Consider the following 19,166-nt stretch of genomic DNA (forward strand, 5'->3'; position numbering starts at 1 on the left):
TAATTGTTTGCGTTCAAGGTTCGGCCTTGTGAATGGGGATTTAGTTACTTTTTCATGAAAACATTTGGTTTACGACTAAAATCTTTATTATTTATTTAAATTAACACAGTATTGTTAAACCGTTTTGGCTAATGAATGAATTTTGTCTCTGTCTGTCAAATGCTGATTTCTTTGTGATGAAAAAGAGACAAAGAAGTGTTATGGTGCGCCCAGTCTGGACGCACCATTATAAAAACGAACTAAAGTTTTACAAAGATGTTTTGGGTATTTGCTATTCCATTACTTACGATATCCTAAGATTAATATAAAATCTGATATTATATTAATTAGGGAAAAACCCAAATAAAAAATTGCTTGAAGGGAATTTGCTAAAGAATGTAAAATATACAAGGAAGTGACTTCAAACTATAATTTACATCTAACATTTTAATCTTTGAAACATAACTGGCACAAAAATAAGATTAAGATCTGTGAACTAACACGATTATAATAATATCTTGAACAATGGGCGTTTATCCCAAGAATTTATTTCGAACTCTACTAATATAAAATGTTATTGTGGTATTTCATTTATGTAGCTAAGAATTGTCGTTATTAAAGTTATTGCCAGCCACTTTATGTAGGTTTTTTTACTATTTTATGGACTTATAAAAAACATTATGACAATTTTAATTATACTGAGGCATAAATTAGGTAACTTATTAAGAGAAACTGGTAACATTAATTTGTTTTATTAAAATTTATTTCATTTGGTATTATTCATCTATTTTTATTAACCGACTGCGCCAGATTTAGGGTTAAATATTTCTAAAGTTTATATTTCAAGAAATATACAAAAAACAAATCTGAAAATTTCAAGTTCAGTTTTGTTTAGTGTGATTCAAAAAAGAGTAGATGATAATTTATCTGTGTACTAATTCGGTATTTTTGTGTATTCTATAATATCTCAAAAGCATACTTTTTGCACATTGCTTATAGAATTTGTACATCTGCTAAGATTGACTTGGACTACAAATACTACAATACATTGTTAATATCTAAGTAGACCGTATATGAACTAGATTTCTTCCTTGTGTCTAATAAATTATAAAATAGAACAAACCAACCGAATCATCGATGAATTGGATTCTTATTAGGTATTTGATTCGCGTACAAAACTACAATTAAACGGAATGATTGAGATCTTTTCAGTATCTACTTTGATACTCAGCAAATAATAACTTAAGAGTTATTTATTATCATGTATTGTTATTGTAACTCAGTTATTATAACAGTATTTTCGTCTTACATTGTTTTAAGTCCGTATTATTTTTAATTTTTGCCGTTATGTCAATTAGCTGAGTTTTTTGCGCTGCTTCTTCTCAGCACTGGCCCATTTATTGTCCCGAAGCAGTGGTAGGGTTAATACTGGGACGTGTAAAAGTGGTTTTTAAAAGCCTATTTGCAAAAATAAATGAGTTTTATGAGTTTTTTTTTAATTTTACTTGTTTTTTTGCGCTCTGAATGTCAATTGTTTGTTTCAATATCTCACAAATAAACTAAGCCACGCTTTTCTTTTGCTACAGGATCTAATCCCAACTCAAGATACCGAGTCGTACTTACTCAAAACTCAAAACGCGATCACCAACCTTCAAGCGAAGCTGCACTCGTCTCGCACCAACAACTTCACCAACATTCCCTCCCAACTCACTTCTAGTCTCATCAGCGAGAAGACGGCCGTCTCCCGCCTTCCGATCTCACAGTTGAGTAGATCGAACTCACTAAACTACCGCCTCAGGAGGAAAGAAACCTCCGGGGACAGCAGTCCACTAAGAAGCCCTGGACATTACGTCATCACAGGGTCCATGAAAGTCCCCGAAAGCACTAGGATCCTCCTCAACTCCGCTTCCAGATCTTTAGACACTGACAGGCGGAAAAACCACGACTCAAATATGAATAGTCCGTGCTCAGAACGCGGTCTCTTAAGCAACAGTTCCGACGACAAAACACTGTCGAATCGTCCACCGTACGACGTTGAAGCGATCCTGTCGCCGCACAGGAAAGCGCACGTCCGACACAAGTCCTTCGAAGGTCAAAACCCGAATTTTTTCACGGACGTCAACACGAATCAAGCCGTGTGTCTCAAGACTGTCTTAAAAAACAACGCCTTAGAAGCGGGCTACCAGAGGATCGACCAAACGCGTTACTACGACAACAAGAAGCACCAAAGAGTTTACAGCGATGGAAATAAACAATTTAAGCCGCAAAATGTAGGGTTCGGAAGCTCGATTAGGAGATCCAGCTCTTTCAACACTGTTAATAAGAATAACAACTACATAGAACCGCCCAGGATCACATCCAGGCGGTCGAGTGGTCATTCAGAGGAATACAAAGATTACCTATCAGATGAATCGGATACTGGTTCGTTTGAGAAGTCGCAAGAGTTGAGGTACAAGCGTACATCGAATAGGGGTAGGATCGATTCTCCGGATTTGAAATCGATTGTGCCGGCGAATTCTCCGCGTTGTCCGAATACGCCGGAGATGCAGAGGAAGTTTGGGCCGGGTTTGGTGAGGAATTCCGTGAGGGTGACGAGCAAGGAGCGGGCAGGGAGTGCGAGGGCCCCGGAGCCGCCGGTGCAGGAAAGCCGGCCGACGGGGCACCAGAGCCGGCGGGTCTCCGAGCCGAGACAGGCTGTCCTGAGCAGGCTAACCAAGTCGAGGTCTTCGACGAGGGAATTCCAGCCTAAGCAACAGGAGAAAGGTCAGTACTACAAGCTATATTCATAATTTTGTTTTCAGTATTAACTAATTCAGTAAATGATTGTAATGACAGTTAGGCCCAGAACAGAAGGTGAAACGCAACTGCAACGAAACTGCAACTTTCGGATGATTCTGATGAATGAAACTGAAACTGAAAGTTTCAAACTGGTCGCGTCATGTGTGGTCTCTCAACGAACGCTATGGCAAAAACTTAGATGCAACTCAAAAGTAACTAGCAGTTGCAGTTTTGTTGCAGTTGCGTTTCACCGTCTGTTCTGGGCCTTAAAACGATTTAGCCAAGTACGAGTATCTATGCGATACTTGGCTCGTGTTGAAATTACACTTAAATATAATCGATCGATACTCAATCAATTTTATAGCCTGTAAATTGCAAAATATATTGAAAATTCACCAATCTTATGATTCAATTTATGTTTTAAGTTTCAATCGAATTTTTAGCATCATTTTATGAGAAGTAAGCTGACTTTTAATCAATGTTTTTTCCCTATGTTCTTACTAGGTCATATAAAAGTAAGCATAAATAACTAGGAACTAAGAACCATATTGTTCTATTCGGCTAGGTATATTAATTTTATATGAACTAGTTAGAGGTAAGATAGCCAGNAAAGCCAGTTCCTACGTGGTTGAGGATTCCGGGTGAAGCTCGCTTCCACCTTCGGCCTGATCGTCACTTACCATCAGGTGAGATACAGGCCAAGAGCTTCCTCGTTGTGGATAAAAAAAAACGTATCTTAAAATCACTTGGGATTTGGCTACATCTATTTCTTTGTTTCCGAGTGATCTTATCATAAAATAATAAATGTCCTTCACACAACATTATGGCAGTCTTTCAATAAATAGAAAGGACGATATACCACGTTGGCCGTGCGTGCGAGTTGCGAATAATATAATGTGCGGTTTGCTATGTTTAGCAACCAATGGCTTGTGGTACAATCAGTTGAACAATTGTTAACCGTTTAGTCGCATTTGAAGTAGATATTTCTCATCTATTTATTATTTGCATTCTTGTAAAAGACATTGACTGACATAAACCTGACCTGAGGTTTGTCAGCAATGCCACATCTACTTTACTTCAATTAGCAGATTTTTCATCATTTAGTTAGCCATTCTGCTGTTTATTTTTTTCTTTTATTAAGGATTTTGATAAGTAAAGGTGTTTAAGTTAGAGTTAAAGTTATCGAATTGCTGAAATGCGTTCAATAAATCAATAATTTTATTGTATTTCGAATTAATAATTGGAATTAGGGACTTAATGGCTGTATTTAGGGATATTATATTAAGTTCTGGATGTGTTACTTGGTGAAGAATGCTCGTATCTTATGATTACCCACTATTCGTCGTGCCTGTACTTTCAAAGGCGATCAGTACCGTCGCGTCGGTGCAATGTGCTAACTATGACGGATCTGTAATATCATCGGCAGTCCCCAAGGATGACGACCGAGACGAACCTCGCTGACGAAATTGCGACTTTAACAACCTGGCAGTGTTGGCAAATTGTTCTGATGATGAGTTGCTGTAATTTTGAAATCAAATTAAATTGTTCATAAAGTTCACATAAGCTCGCCTTTTTGTACGGAATATTCTTATGTGTGTGCAATATAGTCTTTAAATAAATAAAAAATAAACAAGGAATGATTTCAAGACTAAACGGTTATAACAATTTTTGATTGGACATAGGCTGATTTTTGTGGCACAATTTATAAAATAGGTGTCTTATGGAGCTGAAAGTTTGCACGGGAAAATTTCTCTCAATAACGAATAATGCTTTTTTAACAACTGTCATCTCCTTTTTTTTGTCGGGATATATGCTTTGCGTACCAACTGGCCAATGGCAGCAACCTTAATTTCGAACTCCTCCTATGTTCTTCTGATTAATTTCGTTGCGGGTCCAATGACAGTTTAACTTTCCCCCGGGACAAACTTGACCTTCATTGGTTGGGTTTTTATGGTGGTCAAGCTGTAGATCCTGGCTACACAGGAGTTGCAGTGGTGGGAACGAGAGGTGGGAATAGCCCCGTTTTGGCCAATGGCGGTCAGTGGATTATGTGGGACTCTCGCAGCCAGAAGGGCGGGGTATACCCCCTAAAACCTGACGGTGTCCTCCAGGGCCATTGACACAGAGCCGCGAGTTATTATGCGAATTGGTCATTCTTCCAGGGCAAGAGATCCATCTCATAGCGATAACAATGCCTAATACCTATCGTATTTGTATTTTTTGTGGCGCACAGTAAATAAAGAATCTGTCTAAATTCCAGGTCAAAAGAAGCCCAGCCAACACCGCTCGTCCTCCGCGCTAGCCAGCAAAGAAGCCTCGTACACAAACTGGCGCAAGCGAGCCTCGTACGAGCCTATGAAGGCAGCGATGGAGGGCAGACGGCGGCCGGCGAGGGATAAGGACACTAGCAGCGAGCCCAGGTGAGCTCATGCCATTTATTTGATCTCGTACGACATGTATTTGACCTTGTACGACACCTAGGTAGCCTCGTACACTAACTGGCGCAAGCGAGCCTCGTACGAGCCTATGAAAGCAGCGATGGAGGGCAGACAAGANGTCTATAGTAAGACTACACTTTAATGTTAATAATGTACACGTGTTTTAAAAAAATAAATATATCCTTATCTTTAGATTTGAAATCCGGCTCAAAGGACCAATTAAAACCAGCCCGAAGGATCGAATAATAAAATCACACATTGAATCAGGTTAAATTGTTTAAATTTGAGACTTGGCAGTATTCACGAATGATGAAAATACACCAAATGTGGTCTGTGGTAAATACCTGCCTTGTTATGCATAAAAAATAATCTCGTCCGCTGTTTTAAAGTATTAAGTAAAAGGCACTGACCATAAGGTTTCTCCAGGCGACCGCCGCCGGAGACCATCTCCATGACCTCTCTATTCGCGCAGCCCGTGTACGGCATCACGCCCAAAGAGAATACCTCCCATAGCAACACACCAAACGACCTGCAAATATAAACCAGGAATTAATCATCTGAACGGGACCATTCCCACCTCTCGTTCCCACCGCTGCAACTCCTGTGTAGCCAGGATCTACAGTTTGACCGCCAATAAAAACCCAACCAGTGAAGGTCAAGTTTATCCCGGAGGAAAGTTAAACTGTCATTGGACCCGCAACGAAATTGATCAGAAGTCGACCCTTTACTTCGGTGTCTTGTTTTCGTCTGATTGATTTCGTTGCAGGCTTATTGACCGTATTTTTTCCCTGGGATAAACTTTACTTTCCCTGGTTAGTTTTTATCAGTCCAGCTGCATCCTGACTACACAGGAGTCGCACATGGGGATTAGTTCCAATCAGTCCGAATGTTGGAGAAAGCAGCCAAAAAGGCGGTGCTAGTTCTGAATCGATTGCTAGAATACATACGAGTAAATATCCATCATTCGATTAACATTATATTACCATGGCGGAAATTTTGCGTTGTATAACCTGGACATCGTCCAGAAGAAATCATCCAAAGACCGAGCGAAGAAAAATAAATCAAAAGTGAGAAAAACAATGCAGGAAAAAAGGACACAAGAACAGTTTACTCACCAAACATCAGTTTTTATGGTGAATATCCCGTCAATATACGCCTCCGGCGGCATCCACTTGATGGGCAGCATGGCCTTGCCCCCCTTCTTGTAGTAGTCAGCTCTATAGATGTCTCTGGCCATGCCGAAGTCAGCGATTTTGACCACACGACCTGGACCGCGGGAGGTTAGCAGGCAGTTGCGTGCTGCTATGTCCCTGTTGATATCATTGTCATTAGGTCATTTAGTTTCAATTGCAGGAGCACAACTTTATAATTTACCAGCGTGGCGGTAAACGGAAAATTGACCCACAATCATCACGCTGACTCTAGTCCCCTCTTACGTCATCATGCCACTCCCCTCTATAAACCTAAATCAAATCTATGCCCTAAATCGTAATAATCTACTTTAATGCTGATTTTAAAATATTATCTTCTATCTTTTAGGTTGTTATGTCCCCGTCAAAGCGAAATCATATTTATTTTTGTTCAATGGTTGATTCCAAATTCCAAACTGCAACATCCTCATCGGGAACACAGCTGTTAAGACAGCCTCCCGTTGGAAGGGTCTTTAAACTCCCGCTATATAGGAATTTCTTTACGTCTCTTATAAACGAAGTTCTTCAAGTCCCTGTTACATAAGAAGTTCTTAAAATCCCCATTATAAAAGACGTTCTATAAATTGAAACGCACTTATGATTTCTCATTGACTGACATTTTGAAATAAAGACAGGCTAGAAACACACTAGGCGGCACCACTGGTATTTTGTTAACCCCCGTTATATGTATAAAGTTCTTTTCTATGTTTGTTACGCGATAACTCCGCCAATTACGAACCGATTTGAACAAATCTTTTTTCGGCGTATAGGTAATACCTCAAGGGTGGTCCCATTTAAATTTAATAATAGAAAAAACAACCCCCAAGGGTGGAAAATTGGGGATGAACTTTTTTATACGCAATATCTCCGCCGATTATAAATCAATTTAAACGATTATTTTTTTGTTGAATAGGTATTATCAAAAGGGTGGTTTCATGCGAATTTGAAGAAAATATTTCACTCCTAAGGGTGGAAAATTGGGGATGAACTTTTTTATACGCAATATTTTTTTTTTTTTTGTGTTCACGCATTTGAAGTCGGTTTTTTTTTTTTAAAAAGTTAATTATTTCGCACAACAAATAAGAGAATCTGTCCAAATTCCAGGTCAAAAGAAGCCCAGCCAACACCGCTCGTCCTCCGCGCTAGCCAGCAAAGAAGCCTCGTACACAAACTGGCGCAAGCGAGCCTCGTACGAGCCTATGAAGGCAGCGATGGAGGGCAGACGGCGGCCGGCGAGGGATAAGGACACCAGCAGCGAGCCCAGGTGAGTTTACGCCATTTAGGAGACTTCGTACGACATCCAGTAGACCTCGAATATCTAGACCTCATAAGACGTCTAGGAGATCTCGTATGACATCTAGACGTCCTCATATGACATCTAGGAGACCTCGTACGACATCTAGGTGTCCTTGTACAGCAGCTGGAACTGAGCCTCGTACGAGCGCATGAAGCCCGCAATCTGAAAGAATGTCATGCTTAACTTAGGTCCTCATATATGAGGGTAACTAGTAACTACTGTCCTTGGGCAAGGCTTGGACACTAGAAAACGAAATATTATGAATTACATCCTTGGATAGACATTTGAAGCAGAGATGACAAGACTGAAATTAGGTATAATAATTTCCTTAATAAATAAAATTAAAATAAAAAATGAAATTCTTGCTTACTACTTTTTTGTCAGACTGGTAAAACTCCTTAATCTTCCATAAGCACTCTTAATAATAATGATTATTTAAAAAAAAAATGCTAATACAGTCTAAATATTAATGATTTGTTTCTGTCCCCAGCCACTCTTCCCCAGTCCACCGCTCGCAGTCCTTCCACACAACCAACATGGCGGAGCTGCAGCTGGACTACTCCTCGGACGAGGAGCAGCTGGCCGCACTCCCCGCGGACGCCATGCTCGCGTCGGTTCACTCGGACATCCTGGACGCGAGGCCGCGGGAGCACCGCAGGCGGCAGGCGGGCGGCAGTGACGTGCTGCTGGCTAGGGACTACGTCACGCACTTCCAAGTAAGAGATTATTTAAGCCAGAGGTCTTAAAATCAAGTATTTCCAGGTTTTTTTGCAAGGTTTTGAAACTTTTTTGTGTAGAGGGTACTAGCAAAGACAGTGGCGCCAACTAGTGAGCAGTAAGGAGTATGTTAGTTCCGAGTTTTTTAACAGATGGCACCTGTGTTAAAAGTTAGTTCCGAGTTTTGCTAAGAGATGGCGCTTGTTAAATTAGTTTAGATATTGACTGTCTTCTATTAAGAGGGCACCTTTATTGAGTTAGTTCCGAGTTTCACTAAGAGATGGCACTTTTGTTGAGTATGTTCCGAGTTTCATTAAGAGATGGCACCTGAGGTAATAGTTCCTGGGTTTGCTAAAAGATTGCGCTGTTGTTGTGTTAGTTCCTGGTTTTGATAAGAGATGTCACCTTTGGTGTGTTAGTTCCGGGTGCTGCTAAAAGATGTCACCTTTGGTGTGTTAGTTCCTTGTGCTGCTAAAAGATGTCACCTTTGGTGTGTTAGTTCCTTGTGCTGCTAAAAGATGTCACCTTTGGTGTGTTATTTACGGGTGCTGCTAAAAGATGTCACCTTTAGTGTGTTATTTACGGGTGCTGCTAAAAGATGTCACCTTGGGTGTGTTAGTTCCGCGTTTTGATAAGAGATGGCACCTTTGTTGAGTTCTAAGTCCACCGCTCGCAGTCCTTCCACACAACCAACATGGCGGAGCTGCAGCTGGACTACTCCTCGGACGAGGAGCAGCTGGCCGCACTCCCCGCGGACGCCATGCTCGCGTCGGTTCACTCGGACATCCTGGACGCGAGGCCGCGGGAGCACCGCAGGCGGCAGGCGGGCGGCAGTGACGTGCTGCTGGCTAGGGACTACGTCACGCACTTCCAGGTCAGAATAAATCTAAGCCAGAGGTACTTAATTCAAGCATTTCCAGGTTTAAGCCAGAGGTCTTAAAAGCTACACCCTGTATAAGCCAGAGGTCTTACAAGCATTTCCAGGTTTTTTACAAGGTCTTGAAACTTTTTTGTGTAGAGGGTTACAGCAAAGACAGTGGCGCCAACTAGTGAGCGGTAGGCAAGGCAGTTGTGAGTTAGTTCCGAGTTTCTCTAAGAGATGGCAGCTTTATCTAGAGTGCCCGGGACAAACTTGACCTTCATTGCTTGGGTTTTTATGGCGGTCAAGCTGTAGATCCTGGCTACACAGGAGTTGCAGCAGTAGGAACGAGAGGTGGGAATAGTCCCGTACCTATAAAGGCTACTAGCTAGTGGCAAAGATAGTGGCGCCAAGTAATGGGCAGTAGGAGAGACGCTTGTGTGTCAGTTCTGAGTTTTACTAAGAGATGGCGCCTGTGCCAAGATTTAGTCTCTGGTTTTGTTAAGAGATGGCGCCTGTGCTTTTATTCGTCTAATCACACTCCCCGCCGACCCCATGCTCGCGTCGGTTCACTCGGACATCCTGGACGCGAGGCCGCGGGAGCACCGCAGGCGGCAGGCGGGCGGCAGTGACGTGCTGCTGGCTAGGGACTACGTCACGCACTTCCAGGTAAGTCTTAAAATCAAGCATTTCCAGGTTTTTTCCAAAGTCTTTAAACATTTTCGTGTCTTAAAAGCCACTAGATAAGACAGTGGCGCCAACTAGTGAGCGGTAGGAGAGGCAGTTGTGAGTTAGTTCCGAGTTTTTTTTAACAGATGGCACCTGTGTTAAGAGTTAGTTCCTAGTTTCGCTAAGAGATGGCGCTTGTTAAATTAGTTTAGATTTAGACATATTAAGAGGGCACCTTTATTGAGTTAGTTCCGAGTTTCATTAAGAGATGGCACCTGAGTTAATAGTTCCTGGGTTTGCTAAAAGATGGCACTGGTGTTGAGTTAGCTCTGGGTTTGATAAGAGATGTCACCTTTATGCTTTAGTGTGTTAATTCCGGGTTTAGATAAGAGATGACACCTTTAGTTTGTTAATTCCGGGTTTAGATAAGAGATGACACCTGTGCTGTGTTAGTTCCGGGTTTTGATAAGAGATGGCATCTTCGTTGAGTTCTGAGTCCACCGCTCGCAGTCCTTCCACGCAACCAACATGGCTGAGCTGCAGCTGGACTACTCCTCGGACGAGGAGCAGCTGGCCGCACTCCCCGCGGACGCCATGCTCGCGTCGGTTCACTCGGACATCCTGGACGCGAGGCCGCGGGAGCACCGCAGGCGGCAGGCGGGCGGCAGTGACGTGCTGCTGGCTAGGGACTACGTCACGCACTTCCAGGTAAGTCTTAAAATCAAGCATTTCCAGGTTTTGTGGTGAGCCAGAGATCTTAAAAGCATTTCCAAGTTTGTTCCAATCCAAGGTTTTTAGATTTTCGTGTCATGAACTAGTAATGAGAACACTAGCTAAGACAGTGGCGCCAACTAGTGAGCTGTAAGGAGAGGCAGTTGTAAGTTAGTTCCGAGTTTTTTTAACAGATGGCACCTGTGTTAAGAGTTAGTTCCGAGTTTTGCTAAGAGATGGCGCTTGTTAAATTAGTTTAGATATAGACTGTCTTCTAAGAGGGCACCTTTATTGAGTTAGTTCCGGGTTTCACTAAGAGATGGCAGATTTATTGAGTTATTTCTGGATTTTGCTAATAGATGGCACTTTTAGTGTGTAAGTTCCGCGTTTAGATAAGAGATGGCAGCTTTATTGAGTTAGTTCTGAGTCCACCGCTCGCAATCCTTCCACACAACCAACATGGCGGAGCTGCAGCTGGACTACTCCTCGGACGAGGAGCAGCTGGCCGCACTCCCCGCGGACGCCATGCTCGCGTCGGTTCACTCGGACATCCTGGACGCGAGGCCGCGGGAGCACCGCAGGCGGCAGGCGGGCGGCAGTGACGTGCTGCTGGCTAGGGACTACGTCACGCACTTCCAGGTCAGAATAAATCTAAGCCAGAGGTACTTAATTCAAGCATTTCCAGGTTTAAGCCAGACGTCTTAAAAGTTACACCCTGTATAAGCCAGAGGTCTTAAAAACATTTCCAGGTTTTTTCCAAGGTCTTGAAACTTTTTTGTGTAGAGGGTTACAGCAAAGACAGTGGCGCCAACTAGTGAGCGGTAGGAAAGGCAGTAGTGAGTTAGTTCCGAGTTTCACTAAGAGATGGCAGCTTTATTGAGTTAAGCGAGCGGCAGGCTATGAGCAATGATGTGGTGCTGGCTAGGGATTACGTCACGCACTTCCAGGTGAGATTTTATTTAAGCTAGACGTCTTGGAATCGAGCATTTCTAGGTTTTGTTCCAAGGTCCTGAAACTTTTTTGTGTAGAGGGCTACAGTGGCGCCAACTAGTGAGCCGTAAGGAGAGGCAGTTGTGAGTCTGTTAGTTTCGAGTTTCACTAAGAGATGGCAGCTGTATTGAGTTAGTTCTGGGTTTCACTAAGATATGTACCTGTGTAGCATTAGATTTGGGTTTCGCTAAGAGATAGTTTAATTCTTGTAGGCGTCATTCAAGAGTATTTCATAAATATGTGATGTATGGTCATAGTGTATTATGCCCTCTATTAAATCAGAAGGACCACCGCACTTATAAAAACCGACTATAAAATGGACATAAGGCACCTCCTTAAAAAATCTTAAAATTAAACACAGCGTAATTCTTCCACAGGTAAACCAACCGGACAAAAAACGCCGCGGCGATGCGGACAAGCGCAAAACGTTCATCATAGACGACGTGACCAGAGACAACCGCATAGACCGCGCCATAGACCGTCGCGATGGAGTGGAGAGGCGCCGCGTGGTGCCCGACAGCGACACCAATTCGACCACCAACGGGAGCAGTCCTAGGAACTCGTCTGTCTTTAGCCAGGAGAAGGCCGAGCTTACTACAGGTGATTTTCAACTTTATGCCCTTATTTTTAAGTAATTTAATTGCTTGAGAATTTGAGATGCTGTCAAACTCGGTAAACTTTATGTCCATATCAGAAAAGATAAAATTTAAAGATTGCTCAGTCTGTATTTCGTATCTCTTTCGACGAATTATAAGCAAGCTAACATTTAACAATGGATAAGCTGCTTAATTAGTATTGATAAACGGTATTGTTCAACTGATATAAAACGATAAATTAATGATAATGACCATTGTATCTTGACAATAAACTTAAGGACGGTGTTGTTTACCAATAACAAAAATTAAAATAATTAAAATGAAGATATCAATTTTCTGACTTCACCATACAATTTATATGACCATGTTAACATGGGCTAGTGTCGGCTCATATACCCATTTACCTAACACCCTGTATAAGCGTTTGAGTACCTACAGCTGTTGTGTCCACAAACTTATATTTTATTTAGACATAGACAACAACGCCACAACCGTTTTTAAAAATGAAACATATTTTTGTTTGCAAGACTTGATATTTTTCTGATTGCCACCATAAATGAATAATTCCAAGATAACTTCTGTAAAAACACTCAAATTTGGCCCCGAAAATCTTGTTCAAAAGTATATCAATTGACTATGCAGTCAAGTACCCTGTCCAATTTGTTAATAGAATATGTACGAGTATTAAAGTAAGTTAAGTTAAAGTAATGTAACAGTAAGTTCTTATCGACATCAAGAGGTGGCGCTGTACGGTTTTACATCGCGGTAGAGTTTATTTTTAATTATCTGCTAACTGCTCATACACTAAAGAAGTAACGTAATAAAAGCTAGTTCTGTCTGTTTGTCCAGGCACGAGCGACACGGAGGGCGAGAGCGGGCCCGACTCGGCGCCGCGCCGCATCCACGCGCGGGACAACGCCAACCCTAAGCAGAGGTAACTAAACATCATCATCATCATCATCATTTCAGCCACAGGACGTCCAACTGGTCTAGTATACTCAAAATAGGCCTCCCTCAAACCTATTTCAGATTGGCCGGTTGGAAGTGATGCTCTCCAATTTTTATAGCAAGTGCACACTACTTGCCCTTATTTTGTTAAGAGCGCCTTCAAATTATAGGCGTGAGGAAGCGCCATTAGCTCCACTGAAAAACGCGACTTGCGCTTCTAGAAATATTATGAAAACAAGCAGTGGTGCGTCATAGTGCCGCCACTGAAGTGCTTCCTCACCAGGGTTCGAAATTATCAAGATAATTACGCTTCATGATAATTATCAAATAATTATCGAGTAATTATCAGATAATTATCAACAGTCAGATACATTTGCCATATTGTTTCATAAGAAATTATGATTGCGTATGTTACTTTATTTTTTTGGTTGCTGATTTTTGTCAAGTTATCCATCGCTAGTCGCATAAAGCTTGGAAAACAGATAAATATTTTGACGCTAGATAACTAGTGATCATTGTAGAGCTAAATAGATAGGTTTTATAACTATCTATGTTGATTAACGTCCACCACTAGACGCAAGTGCGGAAATACACTTTCAAAAACTTCGGATACAGTTCATTTTCACAAGCACATTTTTTTGTTATTATCAACCGATAATTATCCATCTGTTATTATCACGATAATTATCGTTGATAATTATCATTTCGAACCCTGTTCCTCACCTCTCTCGCGCCTCTAATTTGAAGGCGCCCGACGCGACGTCCTATGATACTGACTAGTGACGTGACGCGTACCGATGTAGATAGCGCTGTCACGTCCCTTGTTTATTTATTTAAACATTGGCATTAAATGTTTACACTATTCTCTTGCAGGCACAGCGGCGACTTCTCAATGTCATCCTCAACAACTTCAGCGCCTCGCCGCGTCCAACCGCGGTACCTCGACATCTCCAAGTACAGCGACGCCTCGCCGAAGAACTTCCTGCGCCGCGACCCCTCCAAGACCTACGTGCGCCTGCTGCCGCCCGCGCGCCGCCAGCCCTCCCAGGAGACGGGTGAGCACCTTAGGCCTTCTATTCCCACCTTGCGACTCCTGTGTAGCCAGGATCAATAGCTTGATCGCCAATAAAAACCCAACCAGTGAAGGCCAAGTTTGTCCCATGTAGTCTGCGCTATCAGCGAGCTACCTACAAGTCTCTAGCGCTAGCGGTGAGCTACCTCCAAATCTCTAGCGCTAGCGGCGAGCTACCTCCACTACTCTAGTACTAGCGGCGAGCTACCTCCACTACTCTAGTACTAGCGGCGAGCTACCTCCACTACTCTAGTGCTTGCGGCGAGCTACCTCCACTACTCTAGTGCTTGCTAGCGGCGAGCTACCTCCACTACTCTAGTGCTTGCTAGCGGCGAGCTACCTCCACTACTCTAGTGCTAGCGGCGAGCTCCCTCTACTACTCTATTGCTAGCGGCGAGCTACCTCCACTACGCTATTGCTAGCGGCGAGCTACCTCCACTACTCTAGTGCTAGCGGCGACCTACCTCAAGCCTCCCGACCTCTAGCGGCGAGCTACCTTAGGCCTCCCGAGCGCTAGCAATAAGTGTTATGCGATCTGGAAGAGTGAAGGCCTAAACGCAAGGTCACTCACCGCGACCCTACCCGCGACATAAGTCTAGACTTATGTATTTTTATTTCCTCTCTGTAGCGGTTTTAATGGCCTTCTTAGCGCTAGCTGAGTGAGTCCCGGCCTTAGTGCACTAGCAAACCCTTTAACAGTCATAGCATAGTCAAATTTTTCATTGTTTTTGGACCTTTAGACAAGCGAATAAGGTTCAAAATATGGTGGGAACTATATTCCCTCTGCCTATTAAAGAGTATTCCTACCGCAAGTTAAGTGAGTCTAGGGCCTAGACTCTAGGCCTTAAAGCTCTGACAATAAGACTCACTATCAAATAATATACTGCCTATCCCAATTTTGTCATCGACCGGAGCATTATTTTTAAATTTTTAAATCATGTTCGTTCCAGAACAAAAGAAGCAAGAGCTAGAGAAGTGGAAACGCAGAGCCTCGTACGACCCGCGGAAGGCGGCTGCTATGGGCAAGACCAAGGCGCCTCCCAAGACAGCCAGGTACGTCCTTCTTGCATGCGAATCTCGTACTTGTAGCGGTAGATACAAGGTTCATTATTGTTCAGTTCCAGAGATTGATCGAGTCGTAAGAAATAAGCTTTTTTTTGTTGATGTGCCAGTGCCTTTAGACTTGACATTTTGAAGACTTGCCAGCTCTTCAGACTTTTTTTTTGAGTTCCAGAAATAAACATGGTCTATTAATGATTTTTAAAAAAGGAATCATTTTTTTATGTGCGAATGACTTTAAACGTGCCTACAGTCGCCAATATTTAAGACTGTACGTACACACCGTTTTGGCTAAACGCAAATCGCGAGAGCCAAGAAAAAAAAGACTGTACACTTTTGACTTAAAAAGGTTTTTTAATTTGATTGTTATCAGAAATCTTCACAGTTTTGAGAATTCTGAATTAATAAATCAGTTAAGGGCTGATTTTTCAATCGTCAGATATCTTTTAACTGAAGAATAAACTTGTCATTTTGACATAATATTTCCTATACTGAAACTGTCAATATGCCAAACTTATTCTTCAGATAAAAGTTAACCGACTATTGAAAAATCAGCCCTAAGTTAAATGCCATAAACAACTGATCAATTACACTGGTCAACAAAANTAAATAAATAGTGTCATCAACCAGAATTATTTTATTAATTCCCAATAATATTCATTCCAGAACAAAAGAAGCAAGAGCTAGAGAAGTGGAAACGCAGAGCCTCGTACGACCCGCGGAAGGCGGCTGCTATGGGCAAGACCAAGGCGCCTCCCAAGACAGCCAGGTACGTCCTTATTGCATGCGATTATCGTCATTGTAGCGGTAGATACAAGGTTCATTATTGATTAATATCTAGAGATTGATTGAGTCGAAAGAAGAAAGAAACTTTTTTTGTTGATGTGCCAGTGACTAGGTACAATTGCCAGCTCTTCAGACTTTTTTGTTGAGTTCCAGAAATAAACATGGTCTATTAATGATTTTTAAAAAAGGAGTCATTTTTTTATGTGCGAATGACTTTAAACGTGCCTACAGTCGCCAATATTTAAGACTGTACGTACACATCGTTTTGGCTAAACGCAAATCGCGAAAGCCAAGAAAAAAAAGACTGTACAGTGTACACTTTTGACTTAAAAAGTATGTTTTATATTTGATTGTTATCCGTATTGTTCTCAGATTTAGATAATTCTGAGTTAATCAGTTAAGTTAGAATGCCACAAACAAACTGATTAATTTTCAAACTGGCTCAATTTTTTTTTGTTGAATTCTATTTTCGTTGAATTGAAATTTCACAAAAATCTTGTATTTACCGCATCACCGTCATCTATAATTATCCATTTTACTATTTAAAATTTAATTTTCATTAAGTTTCAATATTTAAAATAAACATATTAATAATAATACCTTTTCGTTCGTAATTTTTCAGTTGTAAATATTATGTTAACTTTTCTTTAGTTATTAACTTATTTAATCAAAACATTAAATACATAAGCTAAGAGAATTAATATTTAATATTTTAGAGCGTGACAGGTGTCAAATGCATGCAAATCTGGCTAAAGTGACAGGGCGGCCATCTTGTCTGGAAAGGTTAGTCGAATTGACTGCTGTGGCGTCCGGGACTGTCAGATTTGACAGCTCTAAATTCGGCACCATTTTGGTGTTAATTTTGACACTAACATTGCTTACCAAGCTTACCTAACACTAGAATTCCTGCTGTCATTAAAATCTAGGGTTTTCAATTGAACTAGTGCTTGAAAACCTAAACAAGTGCTTGTCACCTGCTTTATCACGGTTTTAAAGGTTTTTTAATAAAATATTTGTGTTATTATTGTATATTTAAATGCATAAAACACTTTCTTCCGCTTGATGTAAGTATTTTTCTATTTTCTGTTTCTTTTTTTATATGTGTGTAATCTTTTTTGTTGTAAATACACTCCACAGGGCTGGTTGGAATTAGGTTACACAAAAAACTGAATATTGTCACAAAAGTTGTATTTGCAAATTACATAGACAATTTTATATACACGTAGACAACAAAAAACACCTTAAAAGACCCCTTTTTCTAAACAAATATAGTTCCTCTTTTTCTAAATGCTACCGAATAGTAGCTTTTTTTATTATATAGCAACATTATTATAACCTTTTTCCGCTGCCATTTTACTAACTTTTTGAATATACCCGGCTCGAACATCGATCACATTTTTTGAATAATGATTTTAGTACTATTTCTAGAGGAATTTGATAGAGCTATTAAACTTTCATTATTCTTTGTTATTAATAATAATTTTCACCGTAGACTTTTATTTCTTCAGATATTTTATTATGCAACAATACTGGCGCATAACTAAAAAAAATTTATTGTTTTCACTATTTTTAAATTAGGTATATTACATTTTAATTTTTAATGACTTTAAAGTAATTTTCAAAATTCTATCGAGCTTGATTTTTTTCTTTTCTTGTTGCTCAATTAAATGTGATCGATTTTCGATATTATTAAAGTCATGATAAATCAATAGCAGCTTTATTTCCAGCAGCGTACTCCGATCTCAATCGTTCCACGGGCCCGTGCTCGTCTCCACCAGTATGCGATACCAGCCGCCTCCGACGCAAATCAACGAGACCTACGACGCTTCAAGCGACAACGACTTCTAACGCGAACGCTCAAAGTCGATAACGCGATGGCAAACATGTGATATGTGGATGTTATGTATGATATGTTGGATAACGAATTTGTAAGTAAGGTAGGTTATTGCAAGAACATAGGCGACGTAAGCCCAATCAAAATGGCGTCTGACAGATCGTTTTCGCGCCTTTTTTGAGTTTTGTTTGCGAGACGCGTATTTTTAATTTATCAAGTATTTTTTTTATAATTTTGACAGTTTTTTGTTTAAGGGTATGAATTTGGGGAGATGCAATTTTTTTTGATTTTGTTTTATTTAATTTTCGCACAAAACATTTTCTGTCAATGAACAAGTCATGATTTTCTAAATTTAGATTTAAATTTATTTAATTCTATCTTTAATTGAAGTACATAAGTGAAGCAGTAAACTGTAAAATATGTTAGTTAAGAGTTTGTTGTAATTCAATGTGATTTAATAATAATTAACTATTTGATATCTTTATATTCGGCGAACGTATATCACTAAAAGTGTCGTGGAAGGTTAATTTTATCGTTATTCTAGGTACTGTCCTGTAGAGATGTAGAATATAATTTACTATCCTGTTATGTATTTCCTTTATCTAAATTGCTCATATCGTCCATACATCGATGTTTAGTAAATATAATCTTTAGTTATAAGGTATTGAATATTTACTTTTTTTTGTATTTTGTGCAATATTTTACATCACATCCATAAATAATGAAATACATAAATAATTTGTTAATTGAACAATAATTGCAGTTGGAAATTATTCGCTATATTTTTTTATATTGCAGATCAATTTAAAATACTCGATTGATGTAACAAAAAATAATTCGCATTAGAACTGCCGTAAGAATAAAAGCTGAAATTACTGTAGCCCTGCCATTCCCGCATAATAATATAAAATAGCGTAGGTATGTTTGAATTAAAATTCTGCAAAATGCCATAAAAATAGAAAAATCGGCTAAAGTACATAGTTTAAAAAAAGCAACAAAAAATCTATAACTCTCGAATGTTATTCGAATTTTAGTTTTGTATTTTGATTAATAAATAAATGTTATTATTTTATTTTATTAATGCAATCTATAAAACAAATAGTTGTAGTCTTTAGCCGAATATCCTATAAAGTGTACTAAGCATAGGTAACGGAACAAAAACAACTGTCAACTCATAAGTCTAGAGATCTCATATTGAAATTAAGTTGAAATTAAACTTTAATCATTCTTAAATCTTCTCAGC

The 19,166-nt window shown here is 40.3% G+C and overlaps 1 protein-coding gene across 1 annotated transcript; it reads left to right on the top strand.

Annotated features, from left to right (window-relative positions):
- The first annotated feature begins 255 nt into the window (after positions 1-255).
- On the top strand, positions 256-18,915 carry LOC114360704 (uncharacterized). Its single transcript, XM_028315488.1, has 10 exons — positions 256-264; positions 1,566-2,742; positions 5,018-5,177; positions 8,173-8,185; positions 9,061-9,273; positions 12,006-12,228; positions 13,074-13,158; positions 14,046-14,227; positions 15,195-15,297; positions 17,817-18,915. Exons 1-10 carry the CDS (start codon positions 256-258, stop codon positions 17,935-17,937), a joined length of 2,286 nt encoding a protein of 761 aa, XP_028171289.1. The 3' UTR covers positions 17,938-18,915.
- The last annotated feature ends 251 nt before the right edge of the window (positions 18,916-19,166 follow it).

This window comes from Ostrinia furnacalis, unplaced genomic scaffold (assembly GCF_004193835.3).
Source record: "Ostrinia furnacalis isolate ACB-3 unplaced genomic scaffold, ASM419383v2 OfSCF5129, whole genome shotgun sequence".
NCBI lineage: Eukaryota > Metazoa > Arthropoda > Insecta > Lepidoptera > Crambidae > Ostrinia > Ostrinia furnacalis.

What these genes read in the sequence shown, in the direction of transcription:
- LOC114360704 (XM_028315488.1), top strand. An exon ending in AACGCCAACCCTAAGCAGAG is followed by an intron (nt 13,159 to 14,045) that starts GTAACTAAACAT and finishes ATTCTCTTGCAG; the next exon opens with GCACAGCGGCGACTTCTCAA. An exon ending in CCAGCCCTCCCAGGAGACGG is followed by an intron (nt 14,228 to 15,194) that starts GTGAGCACCTTA and finishes TGTTCGTTCCAG; the next exon opens with AACAAAAGAAGCAAGAGCTA.